The following is a 14,811-nucleotide window of genomic DNA, read 5'->3' on the forward strand; positions in this document are numbered from 1 at the left end:
GTATAGCACGTTGGCCTTGTTCATTTTTCTGCCGTGTCCCAGCACACTGGTGCTACTGAAAGATCTTCATAATCAGTGGCCGGACATTGTTGCTCCTGCAGTGGCTTGCAGTCAGGTACCGCACTCACGATTCCGACCTCCTCTGTACATCATGAGATAGACGGCGTATATTTTGATCTCCCCTATGCCTCCCTTCCCCTTCTTCTGTCTTCCTACATATTGCCAGCACTCACCCCCCTTTTTCCGTTTCCTGTGGTTTACAGACAATCATGATGCAGTGCTGCGGTTTAATGGGGCACCTATAGCCAATTTCCAACAGGATGTGGGCACGAAAACCACCATTCGCCTGATGAATTCTCAGGTAAGAGTTCTTTTCCGCAGATAGTGCACCTCAGGTAAGAGTTCTTTCCTCCAGATAGTGCACCAGACGAAAACGGCTACAGAGTGGGCCCCAGTGCCGAGGGCATTCACATCAAAGCTGCCGGCTTGATTAAGTTTCTAGACTTCCTGGGTCGCAGATATGTCACCAAAGACGGGACCATGATCCCATGACCAGCCTTGTGATGTGTCCTTAAGATAGTCTCCACTCTGATAGTGTGCCTTGATGGAGTTGTCTAGGATCTAGGGAAATGGGGTTCGTGTTTCTCTTGCAACTAGGCAATCATGCCTGTAGTTTTGGACAAGAGACAGAGGAGCACAGGCTGTCTAGGGGAGAAGGAAGGAGACGGAAAAAGATTGTGAAAAGTAAGCAGGGATACACTCTGAGCTCGAGCTGGGCTATAAAACGCGGCTCAGCATAGGACACAGCCCCAGTGCCCCAGGAGTCTTTAGGGTGTGCACCAGAATCCATACATTACTTCATAAGTTGACTCAGTCCTTCCCCAAAGTATTTCTGAATAGTAGACATGCTGCGTTCTCAACGCCAGCAGGAACTTTAGACATGCTCTTGCCAAAAGTTCTGTTACTAAATATAGTGACAAAAGCCGAATTCTACACAGCCTGTAGCCAGGCACAGCGCTATGCGCATGTGGTCCCAGCCTTGGTCCCAGCCACCCAGGAGATTTGAGACAGGATTAAGACGCCATCTCCAAATAAATAAATTTTGTGCTGGGACCTCTCCAGTCTTGGCAGTGAGGTTTGCTCTTTCCTGAGCAAACGCTGGGCCCTTAGCTGTTTCTCTGTACGTGTGTAATCTCTGTTTGCCTCTTAGCACTCCAGGGCCTGGATAGCATCAGAAAAGCCTCTCTGGCACTTTGCTGGTGTGGAACTTGCTTTCTTTCCTGCAGCAGGGCCCCAGTGCTGAGTGTGTCCACATCAAAACTGCCAGCTTGATCAGTTTCTTGATCTCCTGGGTCCCAGATACGTCACTGAAGTAGGGACAGCGATCCCTTGGCCAGCCCTGTGATGTGTCCGTAGCAAAGGAAAGAAGCGTACCTCTTTCTCTTCGCTTTCTGACTTGCAGGACCATCCAGCTGGCCCGGTACTGCTTCCTGTGTAGCGTTCCTTCTATTTGAGGCCCACAGTTGAAAGAAGGTGGCGGGGGGCAAGGAACAGAACTGCTGTTCATGCAAACTTATTTTTTGTTTCTTTGTTTTTCCCTGTAAAATTATTTCGGGGAACAGTATCTTGCTATACTGTCCAGCCTAACCTTGAACTCTCAATTCTCCTCTCTCTAGTGCTGAGAGTTATCTGCTTGAATCACAATGCCTAGTTTTAACCCTTTGTGTTATTATCTTTTTAATTTCTGTTCTGGCAGCTGTCTCCAGTGTCCTGGTACTTTCAATGTCTCTGTTGTTCTACCTAGGGGTTTTTCTTTTATTTTTCTGAGACGGATCTTTCACAGGGACCCAGGGCTGCAAACTAACTGCACTTGTTGACCACAAACCCCAGGGTTCTCTCTATGCCTCCCCTGCACTGAAGTTACAAGAGCAAGCTCTTGTCTTTTCTTGTGGGTGCTAGAAATGAACCGTATGTCTTTGGGCACACCCAGGGAGCACTTTACTATCTCCCTAGCCTTACATTTTGGGGTTTTTATATCACTTTTTTTAAACAATGAAAGAGATAAATGTTAAAGAAATGGTTTTGTTAACAAGATTCTCTGAACTTGACTCCAAAAGGGGCTGGATTTGGAAAAATATCAACAGGGAGGCCTGCCTGACGGAGGGATTGACAGGGAAGAGATACACAGGAAGTGAGAGATTCTTCCGAGCTTGGACTGGCCTGAAGGAAGAGGGTGACAGGTTTCTTATTGCCTGGTGGTGGTGGGGTGAGCTTGGGCTTCCCAGCTACTCAGATTAACACATCTGGAAATTCTGATATGGAGTTAGGGTCCCCTTATGTTTGTTTTCCTGCCTTGAGCTGGAAGCACCTTAAGGAGCACTGATATCTGTCCTCTGCTTCCATGTGAGATGGACTAAAAACTATGCATACATGCATCCATCCATCCAGCACGCGATGCAGGCGTGCATCCATTCACCCAGCATGCGATGCAGGTGTGCATCTGTTCATTCACCATGTGATGCAGGTGTGCATCCATTCATCCAGCATGTGATGCAGACGTGCATCCGTTCACCCAGCATGCAACGCAGGCATGCATCTTTTCATCTAGCACGCGATGCAGGCATGCATCCATTCACCCAGCATGCGGCGCAGGCATGCATCTGTTCATCCAGCATGTGATGCAGGTGTGCATCCATTCATTCAGCACATGATGCAGTCGTGCATCTGTTCACCCAGCATGCAATGCAGGCATGCATCTGTTCACCCAGCATGTGATGCAGGTGTGCATCCTTTCTTTTAGCGAGTGTTTAGAGTATTAGGTATTGGTAGCAGTCAGTCCTTGGCCTCTGCAGTTAACTTGCCTGAGGGCTGAGGACAGCTCTATATTTTACTAGCAGAATCGTCATCCCTGAGTTCTCTCTAAGAAAAGAATAACAGCATTTTCCTTGTAAAGTCATTGAGAAATACAGATGAAAAAAAGTGGGAGGTAGTGTGAGGTTTTTGCTGCAAAAGAGTACACTATGCAACAGATCTCACGTGAGAGAGGGGCATGCATGAAAGGCTGCCTCTGAGCTGGGGAGGGGAGGACCACAAGAGACAGAGAGAGGGCCATGATGGCATGGACTGATGGCGACAGAGGAAATGTGTTGCATTTGGTGGCTGCTGGTGCTGGGTCACTGCAGGCAGGCTGAGGGGGAGCCTCACCTGGCTCTGGAGTGTGGGCAGTTCCTAACACTTCCGACTGTACTTGTCATGTAGGTCTCGAGTTGTCAGCTGCTTTTACTATTTGTGTCTGCGGACGTGAGCTGGAGTGGAGAGTGCAGTCCTGCGCAGAAGCCTCCCCCTCTCTTCTCTGACTACCTATAAAACCAAGTACTCACACCAAGAAGAGAACTTCAGAAGTGTGGGGGAGGGACTGAGGGAGGGAGGAGCATGGAGCTAGGAGAGCGCTGCCTAGGGGGTCCCTGCACTCCGGATAAGTCTGGAACGCTACCTGGGGGAGGTGTACTCAGGGGTGTATTCAGGGGAGGAGTAAATAATGATGCGATGGATGTGGAAACAGCTTGCGTGAAATCCTGTATGAGAGCCTGCTGAGGACATGGGAGGACTTGGGAAGAGTCCCGTGGCAGTAGGTTGTGGGAGAGACTACCGAACAGTTCTGCCATGGTTCCATGTGCAGTTTTAACTCACGGTTGTCCATCTGGTCACCCCGAGGGACACAGTGAGGAGGGTCCTGGTGCCTGTAAAAGGGTTTGCACTAGAGTAGAATGCATTCCAGAGCTGCTGCAGGGATCTGGGTGGTTCAGTAGATTCAAGAATTCTTTTAAGTACAACAGTATGAGATGTGGGATTCCCCTCTGTATGCTGGAAATATGTTTTGTTACCATTGGTTAGTAAAAAAGCTGCTTCGGCCTATAGCCGAATAAATAAACCCAGGTGGGAAATCTGAACAGAGATATATATAGAGAGAGTAAGTAGAGTCAAGCAGACACCCGTGTAGCTGCCAGAGGAGAAGGACGCTGGAACCTTATTGGTTGGCCACACCCTCATGGTGATACACAGATGAATAGAAATGGGTTAATTTAAGATGTAAGAGCTAACTAGGAATCTGCCTAAGCCATTGGCCAAACAGTGTTGTAATTAATATAGTTTCTGTGTGTTTATTTGGATCTGGGCAGCCGGGAAACGAATGAGCAGTCTCTGTTTACACAGCGTTATTTCTTTCACATAGGCCACTCAGGGTCATCTTGCCTTCCTGGCAGAATTTTGTTTTTCTCAAGAAGAGAACTGCTCCCTTGAGCTGCCTGTTAGAGGCGTGGCCTTTGGTACGAGGACAGGCCTAATGGGCGCGGTTGTTCAGTCAGTGCCGCGTCGGATGGTCGGTCAAGCCTGGTAAACAGCATTCACATCTTTGCATCCTAAATTTTGCTCTGACAGTCTTCTTTAGCATCCTGCTTATACTGGCTGTATCTTGGAGGTGGTGCTCCCTTAGCTGAATTCTACTTTGTGTGTGTCTTAGTTGGGGTTTCTGTTGCTGTGAAGGGACACGATGACCCCAGCAACATTAAGCCTGGCTCACAGTTCAGAGGTTTAGTCCATTATCGTCACAGGGGGAAGCATGGTGGCACACAGGCAGACATGGTGCTGGAGAAGGAGTGGAGAGTTAGTTCTACATCTTGATTTGCAGGGAGCGGAAAAAGAACTTTGTGTCTCTGAACCTGGACTTGAGCATCTAAGACCTCAGATCCTAGGCTGTGTCTTCAGTAATTCTTTCTGCAAGTTTTTGTAACTGATTTTTTTCTTTAATTAAATTGCCACTGTCATATGCACACAGCACATTTCTCTAGCTTCTCGACATCATTGTTGGTGCATTAGCAATAGGGAATTAATAGCAGCCCTGTTAATTAGTATAGCCTGTTCCTGTACTTTTTGTTCTGTGGGAGTATAGTTTAAGCCATTAGCTGTTTGACAGGTTGCCCAGTTGTTGTATACATCCTTGTTATTGTAGACAGCCACACTGGGGAGACCTCTTGCAGAGAGGGTGATGGCCACAGTCTCAGGTTTTGAGACAAGAACTATTTTATTAATAGTATCCAGCCAGGAGCTCTCTCTATCTCTGACATCAGGCTGTTTTTTTTTTTCTGGACGGCTGGAAAAATAATAGTCTCCTTAAATATCAGTGGGCATTGTGAGACAAGTTAACAGGAATAGAGTTATAGGTGGATTGTTCACAAGTGAAAAGGCATCCTCCAGGCAAAGAAATATGTCTGGCCCATAGAGGATGGCCTTGGCGTGGGAACAATTTTATTTGTCTCTTGGGGATGTGTAACATTTTTGGGTTCAGTTTTATATTTTAGCACACATGCCGTTTGGATGTCCTGTAACACAGGGAGTATGGGGTTCTACTGTGTCTAGTGTTTGCCATTAGAAACTCTTCCCCAGTTGTAAGAATCTTTATAATGGGACAGGCTTTGGGATACCTGTTGAAGAGTTAACCTGGTTAGGTTAGCAATATCCTGACAGGTTTACAAATGGGTAAAAGACAAATGCCTCACATACGTTCAGCCTTTAACTTCTCTTTTAGACAGAAGTCAGTAGCACTTACACTGTGAGCTGATTTTACCCAGGTGGTATAATGGAAATGCTGTCCTAGCTACAGGTTTTATTTCTATTTCTTTCTGCCCTAGAATTGGGCAGTCAAGGCAGAGAGACGTAGTGGAAAGGAGAGCCGGGTTTGATAATACTCAGGGGGTTTTGTGTCTTACATGGACCTAGTGGACTGGGCTCCACCTCTGGGAGCCGGGTGAATTTCACCTTGAAAGGATATTCTCAACGAATCACAGTCCACTTGCTGGCCAGGAATGTCTGCTGCTCCCTTGAGCTACGTGCGGTGAATCCAGGAGTAACCCAGCAACACTGACAACCGTGGCTGTGGTGAGAACCGAGAACCACGGGGTATGGTCCCCTCCAGCGAGGCTCAAGGGTCTTTGGATGGTGGTGTCTTTTAACCCAGACAGTGCCACCAGCATGGTAAAGTGGGGTATCAGGTCCCAGTCTTTTTCTCCCGCAGTTTTGCAGATATGCTAAAGAATCTATTGCAGAGCCTGGAGGGACTAGAGAAGGGAATGGTTAGAAACTCCAGCTGAGTTTGCATCCTGCAGTATAGGTAGGAGAGAAGGAAGTCTGCCAAAAGAAATTTCAGAGAAAATCCCTCCTATAAGAAATGTACTTGCCTGTAAGCCAGTAAATGGAAAGAAATAATTTTAGCAATTAGAGTTTTTTTTTTCTTAGAGTACTTTCATGAATGGTATAGTTGTAGTTCAGTAGCCTACTACAGTGGCTTTGCACAATGTCAGGATTTATTGAATAACAGTTCATAAACCATTGTGGTGTCAGGGACAACAGTTTACCAACGCTTCTGCTTTCCTTGGCAGCCCTCGCCTTCAAAGCAAACATGGCTCTTTTATTCCCATCTTAGTTACTGACATTAACTCTCAGATTACACATTTCACTTCATACAGTAAATCTGTCCATCTACACACACACACACACACACGCACATGCACGCGCGCGCGCAGGTTGCAGAGTGACAGACAGGGCTAAGAGGTGGCTCCGGTGAACTTCAGCAGGTCTATGAAGCCTTAAGAGGGGAAGCTGACAGAAATGCAGGGAATGAGATAACTAAACAAACCCAAGCCGGAGAAACTACCAGTGTTAGGCTTCGGGACCAGAGCTGAGCTATAGCGTTTAGTGGAGCTGTTCAGGCAAAAGGGCAGGACCAGCTCGAGATGAAGGAACAGATGGATGGATGGATGGCAGTTCCAGGTGGGCGAACGGGAGGAGGGTGTGGAGATGGCAGTTCCGGTAGACCGCATCCAAAGCAGGACTGAGTCAAGCTATGGCTTCTGGAGCAGCGGGGAGTTCTCTGCCACTTGCTTACTTGGCATGTATATTAGGTGGCCAGCTGACAGGTTTGTGGGGGTTACTGCCATTGTAATGTTAGGTTTCCCAAATTATGGTCTGGTTTGTCACCTGATGTGACCTTCATCTGCCCGTGTGCATCATTCTCCATTCACCCCGATAAATTGACAGGGCGGCACCCTTTCTGTTCCCAGGAATGAATCAGTTATTAATTCTGTGCCGTGTGAATGACACTGGGCATATCCACACTGATCAGAGCCATCCTCCCCCTTTAAGATGGGTACCAAAAATTATTGCAAATGGCTTCTCTCGGTGCAGTGTCCAGTGTGATAAACCACCGTTTTATACAATACAGAATAACTTGGAGCAGGGCACAGCCATTTTTCCTCTTCCCATGTTGTAGATGGGATGGAGCTGAGTAAGTCTGAAAGCCAGTGTAGGTTTGGAAGGGAAGTTTTTTTGGAGGTGCACAGGAGGAACCCCCAAACCTGCCCCCCACCCCAGATCACCACTGTGTTCACTGTAGAAGCCCACTATTTTGGGTCTTGCCAGTCTAGGGTGACTTAGAGATTCAGGGAAAGGTTTGGATGGTAAGATGCAGTTGAGTTAGGCCAGTCACTACTGTTAGCATTTAGAAGCACCCACCTCCCATTCTTAAGCCCCAGGACAGGCAGCTGTGTACACAGTCCTAGATTAGCCTAGATAGAGATCCAGTCTTGCTAATTGTGGTTTCTTATCACAGAGATACAGGTACTGGGCGATGGCCATCATCATTATACTTCCTCTTCATTGTTAAAAGCAGCTTCCACCAGGGAGATTTTAAAGTCCACATCTCCCCCTTTACCCTTTCAGGAGACAGTTATTGACAACTAGTCCTTTCAAAACAATTTAGGGAACATTTTGAGTAGTTTTTATTACTACTGCAAATACAGTAATTAGAGAACACTTCTGTGTTAGAGGCATTCTTGTTTTCTAGGCAGGAGGGGAAACTTAGGCTTTATTCTCTGGAGGCTGTGAGAGGTGGATTGTGACTCCTGGGGGCCTCCATGAATTTCTTTAGTTCACAAAAAGAGATAACGTCTTTTAGATGTTAGCATTATTTTTGTTTGCAATCTGTACTGAAATCCACATTGTAGAAAAGCAGCTAATGGTGCCGTGAAGCGGCAGGAGTCCACTCACGCCTAGCAGCAAAAGCTAGGACTCGGGGTTAAAAAGCATGAACATTCTTCTGTCCAGAGGGCTGGATAGATAGATTGGACAGAGATGCTTTTAGCCCAATGAACAGCGCCTCTAAGTTTATACTTAGTAGACAACCAAAGAAAATTTGAGGTCTTGAACTTGTGACTGAAAATAGCATAGCGTCAGTGCTGTACCAGCTTATCAGAACCCCATTGATCAATGTTAAAGCTCCGACCTTTTGACATCCTAGTATAATAATAGCATAGTGGAAAGGAAAGAAATCTGAAGCTCTTCTCATTTTTCACATCCCTTAGATGACTTCCTTAGACCTGTAGAACTTACTACTTAAGCTTCCACATCCTCAGAAATCCCCTTCTTAGACCCTTGCAACTTTAAACCCCTCTCTTTTCATCTAATCATTTACCAGGTCCACGAGTAGCTATGGCTGGAGCTGTCACTGCAAAGCAGGCTCTTTTGTGTGTGTAAGAAGTTTAGTGGGCAACAATGAGGACACTAAGAGAGACATACATAGATCTAATCTACACGGGAAGTAGAAAAAGACAAGATCTCCTGAGTAAATTGGGAGCATGGGGACCTTGGGAGAGGGTTGAAGGAGAGGGGAGCAGAAAAAAATGTAGAGGTCAATAAAAATCAATAAAAGAAAGTTTATTGGAGGAGTGGGGGAGGAAGAGTGAAAAAAAAATGAGAGGCCATCTCAGAATGGGGGCACGAGAGAGGCAGGCAGGCAGGCAGACAGAACGAACAGGCAAGGAGGGACACAAGAGACAAGAGAGAGAGAGAGCGCGCTGTGCCTGGCAGACACTTTTAAGGGGTGCACATGGCAACAGGTGATGATGTAACTCACTGCCTCAGCGGCTGAGGCAGGTGGCTGCCATGGAGTAGGAACTCGTGTGTGTGTGTGTGTGTGTGTGTGTGTGTGTGTGTGTGTAGGAGGGGGTGGGGGGCAGGGATGACGACTTACCTCATCTAGGTAAAGAGGCACAGCCGACTCCCCGGTGTCCTCTTTGTTCACAGTCTGGACAGGGTCTTGGCAGCAGTTGAGGTGAAAGGCAGTTTTGTGGGGGGCTTTTTGTTTTGTTTTGGCTCAGTGGCCAGCTTTGCCACATTTACAGCAAGCTCCAGGTGGAGGTTCTTCTGCGCCTATCATCTTCTTTTGAAGAGATAGGTGTGCTGCCAGGAGCTGGCATGTCTCTCATGAAAGGCTTCTTTTTAGTAAACATTATAAATGCCGAATTCTCAGATCTCTGCAGCGTTTGAGGACCATTGTCTGTTACGTATATCTAAACTAGACAGACATGGCTTGTTTCTAGTTACTTATTTCAAGCTTAACTTTGAAAACATATATAAGACGCTAACTCTGGACGTGTCAAAGCATTGGATCCTTTATGAGGTGACCGACTGTTCACTTGTGTTCCTTGATAGTCGACAACAAGCAGCTTTTTAAAGACTGGGACTGTACATTCCATCCTGTTCAAGGTGACTGACCATTAACTTGCATTTTAAAAAATCATCCTTAACAGATTACAGTGAGTTCGTAGCTTTTATAAGAATAGGACTTTACACTCCATTTTCCATCTCTGTTAGATTTAGCTTTAAAAAAAATCAAATTTTGAATTGAAGATTTTTTTTTAGTATCAAAATAAAACTTTTAATCATAGATAATAGGCTCAGTAAAGAAACCACAATAGCTGTTCTGTGGGTGAAAACAAGTTTGTTCCAAACTGCCAAGGGTGTCTCCTGAGAATGCAAGAAAAAGCGACATGGTAAAGACCCCCGGCACCGAATGGGAACTGGAGAAGAAGTGCCTGTGAGGTGGGGTGGGGCCCATGAGCAGGGACTAAGGAAACCCAGAGACTAGCGCCACCCATGACAAGCCAGCAGGCACCACAGTTGCATGCCAGATAAGGAGAGTGACTCCTCTCCTAGCAACAGGAACTTTCCTCAAGCACCTGAGGGAATGGGGGCCCCTGTCCAAATGACCAACCCTGGGAAAAGGACCCCCTTGGGGACCAAACACTTCATTATAGTTTGCATTTTTTGCATTACAGATTTTGCATTATATTGCAGTTTTTTTACATTGCTCAGTTTATCCAAACAGCTAAAGCTTAGAGTGAGCAAAGACAAAGCTAGACAGATGTTACTGTGGACCTGCGTGGACCTTAGGAGGCCACAGATCTTATTTATCGATACATTATTTATCAGAATATGCTGGCACTTGTCTAAGTTCTCCAGAAGCTTGGTGTGGAGCATTTGGCAGAGACATAAGTACTTGGGTGTAAAGCTCTAACCAGCTTTGGTTAATCTGAACAGACCTTTATAACCTTACATTTATATCGCCATATGGAGTATATTCTAAACCACATATGCAATATGCTGTAGCAAACATAACCTTACATTTCTATCATTATATGGAAGTCCATACCGATCCAAAGTATTTGAGATTTGTGCTTCCTTAGTCTAAAAGGAGATGCGATGAACAGCGAGCTCAGTAGGAATAAGAAGCGTTGTATGATGTGTGCTCTATAACCACAGTAAAGATGGCTGCCACCTGTATCCTGATGAGGTCGCCATTCAAGATGGCATTTTACTGAGGACTTTGGAACAGTCCATGAGATATACTGATCTAGCTTTCATTCATTCTGATGTCGTTGCTGATTGTACTATGAGGGAAATGTTCACAGAATTGGTTAGAGTCTTTCTTCCTCTTCATTCTTTGGGGAAAACTTTTGAAAAATAATGCAGTTAGCACTTTAATATTCAGTGCTATAAAGCCATGGGGTCCTGGACTTTGTCTAGAATTAAAAACTACTTATTCAGTTTTGTTACTAGTTTTAAGTATGTTTCATTATTTTTTTAAGTATGTTTCATTATGGTTTAGTTTTCTTAGGTTTTGTTTCTAGAAATTTGTTTATTTCATCTAGGCTGTGCTATTGATTGCTGTAACTGTTCATAGTATAGTCTTTTATAATCTTTTTAAAAAGTTTCTGCAGAATTGTAGTAATGACTCCATTATAATTTCTGGTTTTAATAGTGGAATGCTTCCTTCTTTTTACCTTTGTTCCTTGAGCTAAGATTTATCAGTATTGTTGAATTTTGCAAAGAACCAACTTCTGGGTCCTTGTTTTCCTTTTCTTCTCTCTCTCTCTCTCTCTCTCTCTCATTTTTATTATTTCCTTCCTTCTGCTAGCTTCATATTTAGCTTGTATCTCTTCTTATGTTATAAAGTTATGTTAATTTGCGGTCTTTTCAGCTTTTAATGTAAGAAAGCAGAGGTAAAAATTTCCCTTTACTGGTACTTTAACTGAATCTTGTACATTTTATATACTTCATTGTGTTTTAAATCATTTCTAAGTATCCTCTGATCTCCCTTGTTATGGGCTACTGAACTATAGTTATGCCATTTCATAAAAGAATTCCTAAGAATACTTTATATGCTAAGTAAATCTTGGTAAAACTGGTCTTGGGACTAGCCCTAAATTCCTATGCAATATGACCCTGAGCTAAAGATTACCTACTGTCTCTCCACTTCAGTAAACAAAGTTTGCTTGCTGTAGATGTCCATTCTGTATATGTCGCAATTGTGTGTTTTTTCAAAACTTTGAGCCAAATGGAGGTTAAGGCTGTGTCCCACTAACCTGTTTGGGAAAGTCCCACCAATGGTTAAGACTCTGTTGAACTCGGCAGTTTTTCTCTGCAGGTACCCCACAACACTTTTGCTATTTCTTTTATCCATTAGAGTGGGCTGTGTGGTTTCCAGAGCTGTAAAGGACAGAACACAGAGGAGATGAGGACATGTGGAGAATCACACAGTAAGCTAGCTAGATCTAATAGGCATGTAGAGATGTTCTCCAACCAAGATATGTACATCTTCTCAAGGGCAAATGGGATGTTTTCCCAGATAGATTGCAAGTTGTGTGACCTACTGGGAGGGCTGATGTGTTATGTTTTAAGTTTAAATTCCTATGCTTAAGAGATCTATAGAACACAAATGCCTCTAACCTGTAAGTCCTACTTGCCCATGGACAGATAACTTCCTGGGATGCTGGAAGTTGCTGTTCATGGAAGGTTACAAGTCATGTGACTTTGCTTCTGTATAAACGCTTGATTGCTGCAACTGCACAAGACTTTCTTGATCACATGTACACAGGAGGTACATAAGCAGGAAGTATGTCAAGATGTGTGCTTGCCCCTAATTGGATGATGGGGGAGAGAAGTACATAGCCTTGTGGGTTGTGTGGGTTTTGCCTTTATAAGCCTCAGACTAATTGGCAGCCAAATACTGGGAACCTCAGGTGTGGACCTGGTTAGTGTCAATAGTCCTGGCCATTTAATAAAGCTTCACATCTGGCTAAGAGGGAACTGCGGTACTGAGAAAGAGATGGAGGAGAGTCACGTGGTCACTATTTAAAACATGTTTTTTTAAACAAGAGTTGAACCAAATATATACTAGTTGTAGCAAATATAATTTAAAATTTTTAACATCAGACAAAAGTCCATCCTAATCCAAAATGACTTGGAGACCTGTTGTTATCTCTTCGGTAGGCTCATTCCACCTGGTCACCTTTAATCAAGATGGTGGTGAAGTCACAGGATGTCTGTCTTCTCCAGCCCTAGCAAAGATGGCGCCAGCCCTGTGGTTGTCTAATGATGTCGGCAAGCCATGTGTTGCTTATATCCTGAAATGGAATCATGCCACATGGTTCCTTTAAATTATCTATGCATACATTTTTCACTATCAACGCCCTGTGTTGCAAGTTTTAAATTGAGCTTTTTGTTACAGATTTTTACAGATTTTTAACCAAAAACATGTGGTGGCTACCACCACTCATACATTCAACTGAGCCTGATCAAGTTCTGTCTAGGTTTCCATGTTTGCATACCAGAAAACACATACCCACCTGCCTATGCAAAACAGACAGACAAAGCTTTGTGACATTTAACTGGGCCTAACCAATTTCTGTCCTGGTTTCCAGTATCCAAACCATTAGAACCAAGGGAGAGGGACAACGTCTTGCTTTTTTTGCCCTGGGCCGGAGGATGTTGGGTCCCATCAAACTCCTCCTCATCCCAGACTGGAATTCCAGCAGAACCAGATGTCACAGAAAATGACTATGACTTCTCATGGGAAGTAGACACTTGCTATTTTTCCAGCCCAGCAGTTCACTCTTAGTCTGCAGAACTGAAAGCAAGCCTTGAAGCCTTAGACTGTCTCAAGGTGCGCATCTCCCAAGGTGGCCCTTCAGCTCCAGAGTCCCAGAGAGATGGCCTGACTTTAGTTTTGGGTTGATGGTCTGATCTTACTGAAGGCTGCCAGAAAATGTTAATCCCATTGGGTGAGAAGAAGACCTCTGCCACAATTTTTGAGCCAAATTTGATGCAAGCTTTATTAAATGGCCGAGACTATGGATTACAGCCATGACTAAGTGGAATTTGCTTCTGGAATGCAAGGATGGTTTGACATAAAATGTTGATAACATAATGTGCTGAATGAATAGGATGAGGGGAAAATAATCATTTTAACTGGACAAAAGTGTCTGATAAAATTCAGTTCTTTTTCATGATTAGAAATGCTCACTAAACTATAAGTAGAAGGCAACCACTTACCATAAGAAGTGCCATTTATGTAAAACAGGCAAACACCACACTCAATGATGAAAGACCAAAAGTCTTCCATTAAAACCAAGAACAAGACAAGGATACCTGTTTGTGCTTGTTGTATTTAAATATCACTGCAAGACCTGACCAGAAGAATTAAGGGAAGAAAAATGAAAAATGGATCTAAGTTGGAAAGCAAGAAGTAAATTCAAATATTTATTTTATACATTAAAAGCTCTATATTTTACCCAGCCCTCCCACAAAGTTCCGTTAGAACTAACAACTAGTTTGGTAAAATTCTACACATAGAAAACAGCTGAACTTTTATACAACATACGCCAACAATGAGTGTGGCTTGTTTTATGTCAAGTTGAGACTAGCTAGAGCTATCTGAAGGGAGGGAATCTCAATTGAGAAATAACCTCCAGAAGATCTGGCTACAGTATATTTTCTTAATTACTGATTACTGGGGGAGGATGCGGGTGGGTGGGGCCACCTCTGGGCTGGTGGTCCTGGATTCTATAAGAAAGCAGGCTGAGCAAACCATGAGGAGCAATCCAGTAAGCAGCACCCCTCCACGGCCTCTGCATCAGCTCCTGCCTCCAGGTTGCTGCCCTACTTGAGTTCCTGTTCTGACTTCCTTCATTGATAGACCATGCTGTGGAAGTGTCAGCCAAACAAGCCCCTTTCTCCCCAGTTTGCTTTTATTCATGGTATTTCATCCCAGCAATAGTAACCCCGACTAAGACAATGAGCAAATCCAATCCGGCCCTCCATGAAACTCACATCCTTTCAAAAAGCATCAAAATTTAAAGCTGTGTAAGATTTGTTTTTCAACCATGCAGTGTCTTTTTGGTACATCTAACACACTATCACGTGTGCCTTTCGTAGCCCTGTTCTGCTGGTATTTGTAATAGCCACTGACCTTGGTGGTACAGAATGGGGTTGGAAATTGGCATTTAACTCTAAAGAGGGCTATTCTTGAATAGTTCCTTTCTGTATGGGGCCAGTACTTTTCTTCAGTTGTCTCTGATGCAGCTTGTATGACAAAAATTGTTCTGTTACCTGAACATCACCTTGAAATTGCAAAGCAAA

At 44.4% G+C, this 14,811-nt stretch overlaps 1 protein-coding gene across 4 annotated transcripts in view; it reads left to right on the forward strand.

Annotated features, from left to right (window-relative positions):
- The window catches only part of St6gal1 (ST6 beta-galactoside alpha-2,6-sialyltransferase 1), a 140,004-nt gene that overhangs the window by 106,302 nt on the left and 18,891 nt on the right, over window positions 1–14,811 (forward strand). For all 4 annotated transcript variants that reach the window (XM_041678067.1, XM_041678068.1, XM_041678066.1 and 1 more), the window contains one exon: window positions 264–361. In XM_041678067.1, coding sequence (XP_041534001.1) covers window positions 264–361 — 98 coding nt within the window. The remainder of the gene's footprint in view (window positions 1–263; window positions 362–14,811) is intronic.

Source organism: Microtus oregoni, unplaced genomic scaffold (genome assembly GCF_018167655.1).
Source record: "Microtus oregoni isolate MIOR12 unplaced genomic scaffold, Mior012 000029F_ref0000214, whole genome shotgun sequence".
NCBI lineage: Eukaryota > Metazoa > Chordata > Mammalia > Rodentia > Cricetidae > Microtus > Microtus oregoni.